General features: G+C 42.3%; 2 protein-coding genes across 21 annotated transcripts in view; both read left to right on the forward strand.

Moving 5' to 3' along the window:
• The window catches only part of TMEM62 (transmembrane protein 62), a 62,672-nt gene extending 57,351 nt beyond the window's left edge, over positions 1–5,321 (forward strand). For 16 of the 19 annotated variants that reach the window (XM_023757543.1, XM_023757540.1, XM_023757545.1 and 13 more), the window contains one exon: positions 4,310–5,321. In XM_023757543.1, coding sequence (XP_023613311.1) covers positions 4,310–4,773 — 464 coding nt within the window. In that variant the 3' untranslated portion in view covers positions 4,774–5,321. Of the gene's footprint in view, positions 1–1,651; positions 1,771–4,309 lie in introns of all 19 variants that reach the window. The other 3 variants (XM_023757544.1, XM_023757539.1, XM_023757556.1) reach the window with 1 other exon arrangement.
• A 342-nt stretch (positions 5,322–5,663) lies between these two features.
• CCNDBP1 (cyclin D1 binding protein 1) overlaps positions 5,664–6,000 on the forward strand; it is a 9,349-nt gene continuing 9,012 nt past the window's right edge. Inside the window, exon 1 of one of the 2 annotated variants that reach the window (XM_023757558.1) lies at positions 5,664–5,860. In XM_023757558.1, coding sequence (XP_023613326.1) covers positions 5,758–5,860 — 103 coding nt within the window. In that variant the 5' untranslated portion in view covers positions 5,664–5,757. The remainder of the gene's footprint in view (positions 5,861–6,000) is intronic. The other variant, XM_023757557.1, reaches the window with a different exon arrangement.

Here is a 6,000-nt window from a genome sequence, read left to right on the forward strand (position 1 = left end):
TTAATTGCCATCTCTTCAGAGCAGCCTTTTTTGACTACCTTCAAGTTTTATCCTCTATTTCATCATGCTTTTTATTTCCTTCATTACTTTATCAGAATTTATGATTATCTTCTGTGTTCATCATCTTTTCTCTTATTAGAATATCCATTGATGTCTTTTCTCTCTTGTTCACCTTTATGTCCACCACTAAGAACAATGCCTAGCATATAGTTCAGTGAATAATTTATTAATGTGTTGCTCCTAAAAAAGAAAAGAAACTGAGATGAGCAGTGAGTTTAGTTATATCCGAAACTCTTCTGTTATATTAATTATTATACCCAATACTTATAAAGTCACTTAACCACTTATGGAAGTAGAAAGCACTGAGTTGTGTGTTTTTTTAAGCTTCTTACTAATGTACCTTACTGACTAAAAATAAATTAGGCTATTTGTAGCTTAGTCTTTGTTTTACACTTTTATCCCACCAGAGAACACAAAGTAGTAAAATAAAAAATATGACACTTTACCATCCTATATAATAAAGAGCTAATATGCTAATTAGACCAAACGGCAGAACGACCATCCGGACAACCTTGCAGACGAAGCTGGGCTGCAAGGGCCGAGCCCCTTGCACGAATTTCGTGCATAGGGCCTCTAGTACTACTATATAACAAGCTATAGCAGATTCCCCTTTGGAAGTCAGTTTTCTTGTTTGTTGAAGCTGATTTGGACACATGTCTTACACTGGAAGACAAAGCAAGTGATTTGGTTCCTGGCTATGAAAGAAAACATGAAGAGGGCAGAAGTTGCTTCATTTTTAAAAGTTGAAACTTCAAGGGAAAACACTTTTTTAGATGAATATGTATCTAATGGAGTTTATTAATAATATGCCTGAGAAAAGTACCTATGACTTTTTAAAACCTGAAGTCTAGTCTTACCAGCAAATTATGGTATTGCATTTTAAGAAAGGGAGTCTGACAGTCCCTTAATCACTCTTTACATATAGTAGTTCCAGGCACCTGCATACTGAGAATGGGCAGTAAATAATAGTAGGGAGGAGGAGAGAAAAGTCATTCTGGTATTATAGGTGAAAAAATAAAAAAGCAAGTTAAATTCTGTTCATGTTCACCCTGCCTATATAGTTGATGTATAAAGTAATGACTATGGATCAGCAAGAAAAGGTAAAATATTAATAATCATTAACATTAGTAATAAAGAGAAGTACATTTTAGAAAGATGAAAGTGGTTGAAGTTGTATAGCTTAAATGAGTAAATCTCAGTCATCTAGAAGATTAACTTTTGAGGAATACCTCTTTGCTTCTTAAAGGAAATGTTAATGAATTGTATTGACGTAATTACTGCAACAGAATCTCCTAAGATTTGTGAATACACTCCTGTATATTTCTGGAATTACAAGCTACATATCTTGTCCAGTTATAGTATGTACTCAGACGATTTCATAATCCAGAGAAATATGGAGTAAAGGAGCAAATAGTTGGTTAGCTAGGATATCGGGTGCAGCATAGAGATTAGCAAAGAAAAAAAAGCTATGTAAATAAAATGCTTATAGATGACTAGCCTCATATTTCTTCGTTATTCCTGCAAATGCATCTTGTGATGTATGTAATGAGAGTCATAGTTATTTAATCTTCCCTCTCCACTGCTTCTTCAGGACCATGGTTCATTGGTGAAATTACTAAAGGCAAAATGGGTTGCTGCTTTTCCTTTGGGATCTTTGTTGATGGGCGTTTCCTACAAGGCAGTTTAACGTTTGTGGTTGGAATTCTCCAGGTAAGAAGTCAGAAAAGCAACTTAAGAACATCTTGACTTTGTCAGACTAATTGTGTAACACTTAAGAATTAAATTCAAAATCCCAAATTAGATACCATAGATCAGTGATGGCGAACCTATGACACGCGTGTCAGAGGTGACACGCGAACTCATTTTTTGGGTTGATTTTTCTTTGTTAAATGGCATTTAAATATATAAAATAAATATCAAAAATATAAATCTTTGTTTTACTCTGGTTGCAAATATCAAAAAATTTCTATATGTGACACGGCACCAGAGTTAAGTTAGGGTTTTTCAAAATGCTGACACGCCCAGCTCAAAAGGTTCGCCATCACTGCCATAGATCATGTTTCCTAACTTACTGGCAGGCAGTATTTAATAACTGGTATTTTGTTTGCCTTTTGAGTACTGCCTAAGCTCTTCCACCATTCTCATGTAAACATCTAAAATACATTTTTGGTAGACAGGGTTTATAAGAGGGGAAAGAGGTTTTGGTTTCTGTTGCTTGTTTCACCGTGCTTTTTATTGACAAAAAGAATGAAATAAGGGATTTATGGTAGAATAAATGATAGACTTCTGATTAAACCAAAATTGATTATGAAAATGAAGCAGGAAAATATTTCAGAAGGAGGAAAGGAAAATGACACATATAAGAAAAGTATTCAGTTAACCACTGGAAGCTGCACTGGGCAAAACTAGCCCTGGGTTTCCTAGTAATGTCTTATTAGTATACTTGCTTTGGAAACACTGATACATTTGATTTACACTTTGATCGAAATACCTTTAAAACAAACACACACGCAAACAAAACCCTGACCCATAGCAAATCTCTATAAATAGGTTTGAAAGATATTTACCTAACCATTTATTTTACTCACTTAAGGGGACTAATCGACCAAAATCTGGAGGTAATGATCTGGAGTTTTGGAAGAGATCCAAAAACATTGTTCAAAATGAGTTTGAACAATGTTCAAACAGGGCAGTAAACATGATCAGCAGGATTAGAGATAAACAAATAGGGAAGACCTCTGCAAACTGGCCATAGGCCCGAACGTTCTCTGTAAAGCTGCATTTCCTATGTGTATACGTCTGGGTCCAGTTCAGTTTTTTGTTATGTAAATGGAGGTTGTCTCTCAGGAGCACTCTTATACCAAGTAAAACCTGAACCTTACCAAAGGGTGGGTATATATTCATACTTGAATAGTCGTACATTAATGATGGATCTTAACTACATCTAGGCTCATGACTCCCAAATCTATATCTCTGATCTAGACCTCTTCTCTGCACTCTAAGTGCCTATATATCCAGCTGTCACTTCTCGTCTTCCCTTAGATATCTAACAAGCATCTCAATTTAAAAGTATACCTTTAATAGGACCTTTAATTTCTACCCCCAAATTTGTTCCTCTCTAGTTAATTTCAGTTTTACTAAATGGCTCCACAATTTACCCAGTTTCTTTAAGATATATCTCCAATCCTTCCCCTTCTCTCATATTCTATCTAGCAAGTAATACCTTGTTTGCTCTGTCTCCTATATATATCTTGAATCCACCACTTCTCTCCATCTCATTATTACCACCCTAATTTAAGTCAGGGCCATGCAAAATTATTACCTTAAAAATTAGCCTGCTATGTTTGGTCAAACATTTAACTCACCTCTAAGGCCTTGGCAGGGCCAGACCAAATGATTTCACAGGCCTTATACGACCTGCAGGCTGGACGTTCCCCACTTCTGCTTTAAGCAGAGCAGTGACATGATCGGGGTCCTGCTGATTGCCCAAATTTCCACCTGGCTCATCATGTTTTAGGCCATTGGCTTTAAATAGGCCAAGACCTCACCTACCTCTGGGCTTTTCATTTGATCCTTCTGCCAGGAATGCACTTCCTCCCATTGACTCATTCCTGTACTTCAGGCCTCAGAGAGTTCATCTGCCATTTACCCTCTTATTTTCTTTATAGAATTTCTCAAAATCTGTAATTAACTAATTTCCCTGTTAGAATGGGGGAGGTTCTCCCTGTTAGAATGCAAGCTCTATAATGCATCTTTTCTGACTGGCTTACCAGTATGTCCCAGGCCTAAAGTGTTGCACAGGGCTTGCCACATAATGGATGATGAATGAATGGTACAGCAGCTAAACCTGGATTCCAGTAATCATCATGGTACTTCAAATAAAAATACAGAGATTAAAAAAATATTGATACCCAAGTAACCCCCTCCCTCTGCCAAAAAAGCATGTGAGTGTGTGTATGCATACATATTCAATTCATTTCCTCCTTAAACATTATCGAGGTCTTCAAGATAAGTGAAATGATACTTGCCTTTAAAATGAATGAAAGGATACAGGCCCAAATATACAACTAACCATAAGTCAACTGTTGTGATATAAGCAAGTGTGATTGAAGCATAAAGAATCAGAGAGTTAACCCCCAAGAGGGAAAGCAGCATATTCTTAGGAGCCACCTAATGTATTGGTGAGCCCTGGCCCCAACTCCTCTGAGGGCTTGCTAGTAAACTAATGATGCTGTTCTCCTCTTTCCAGTTGGCATTTTTCAACATCCCCTTGATGGCTTACCTGTGTTGGAGCTTGCTGCAGCGGTGCTATGGTCACAACTTCAGGTCTCATCTCCGTCAAGGAAAATACTTGAAAATTATTCCTGTTTACCTTCTTGTGTCACTGCTGTACATCTGGCAGATTTATGCCTGCTACTTTCTTCAGAGGACATATGGCACTCTAGCTTTTTTCTTCTCCCCTTTGCGGACCTGGTTGACACTGTTGACACCTGTTCTCATTCATCGTGTATGGACACTGAACTCCAGGGAGCTTGTAACCTTTACAGTGCAGTTAAAAAGCCACCTGAGCTCCTGAAGGCCATGTCTCACCATCCACCTCTGTCGCCCAGGCCTCTGCCCCAGCAGCGGGTGGAAGGCCAATCCTGGTGGGCAAGCTTCAGGGAGCTGCTGCTCCTTGGCTGCCTAGGGGTTGGGGTGATTACCCACTACTGACTCCTGCAGAATGGACTTGCAGAGGAGTCTCTAAATGATGCTATGATTCCTTCCTTCCCCAAGAAGGCAAAGGGTTGATTTGCTTCTGTGAAGGGCAGAGGACGGGGGCTGGGTGTGTATGGGTGTATCTGAGGCCCAGTGTGTTTTTAGGGCTAACTCATGTAAAGTACCGAGCACAGTGTCTGGAACTCAGCAGTCAAGGGTGCCACTTTAGAGTCGGAGAACCGGTGTGAACTTGGACCTGACCCTGACTACCCTTGCACTATTAGCTCTCAGTCTGCTTTAACCGCAGGCTGGGCCTCTGCTGCTTCAATGTGGGGGAGGGGGAGTTTCAATCAATCAAATACAGTAAATGAATGACAATAGGAAATAACTCGTCCCAGCCGGTGTGGCCCAGCTGGTTATCCTGTGCACCAAGAAGTCCTGGGTGGAATTCCCAGTTGGGCACATGCCCCGGTTGCAGACTCCATCCCCAGTAGGGGGCATGCAGGAGGCAGCCAATGGATGTTTCTATCTGTCCCTCGCTCTTCCTCTCTCTCTCTCTAAAAAAAAAAAAAAAATCAATAAAAACATTTTTTAAAAATGTAAATAGTCTGGCCCGTATGGCTCAGTGGTTAAGCTTAGACGTAGACCTATGAACCAGGAGGTCACCGTGTGATTGCCGGTCGGTCAGGGCACAAGCCGGGGTTGCAGCCTGATCCCCAGTGCGGGGTGTGCAGGAGGCAGCCGATCAATGATTCTCATTATTAATGTTTTCCCCTCTCCCTTCCTCTCTGAAATACAAAATAAAAATAAAAAAAGGAAGTAGCTCCTCGGGGGCGGGCCAGGGGAAGCGTGGCCTGGTCTCTGGGGCGGGCGGGGCGGTTTGTTGCCGGAAAGGACCCGGGTCTGTGACGCCCGGAAGTGGAGCGGCCGCAGCGGTGCGGCCCGGGCCCCAGCAGCAGCCTCGGCGCCCCGTCTGCCGGCCCCAGGCCGTCTCCCGAGATGGCGAGCGCGGCGGCACCTGCAGCGCCCTCCCTGGCTCCGCCTCTGGAGCAGCTGCGGCATTTAGCCGGGGACCTGCGGCTACTGTTGCCCGGAGTGCGGGGTGAGCGGACGCCGTTGGGACGGGCTTGGGTCGGGAAGAAGCCCAGCTGTGGCGGGGACCGGGCGGCGGAGGCGGGGGGCGGGGGGCGGGGGGCCGGGCGGAGGGGGCGGGGGCCCCGGCGGCTCGGGTCACCTCTGCTC

This window comes from Myotis lucifugus, unplaced genomic scaffold, assembly GCF_000147115.1.
Source record: "Myotis lucifugus unplaced genomic scaffold, Myoluc2.0 scaffold_109, whole genome shotgun sequence".
Taxonomy (NCBI): domain Eukaryota; kingdom Metazoa; phylum Chordata; class Mammalia; order Chiroptera; family Vespertilionidae; genus Myotis; species Myotis lucifugus.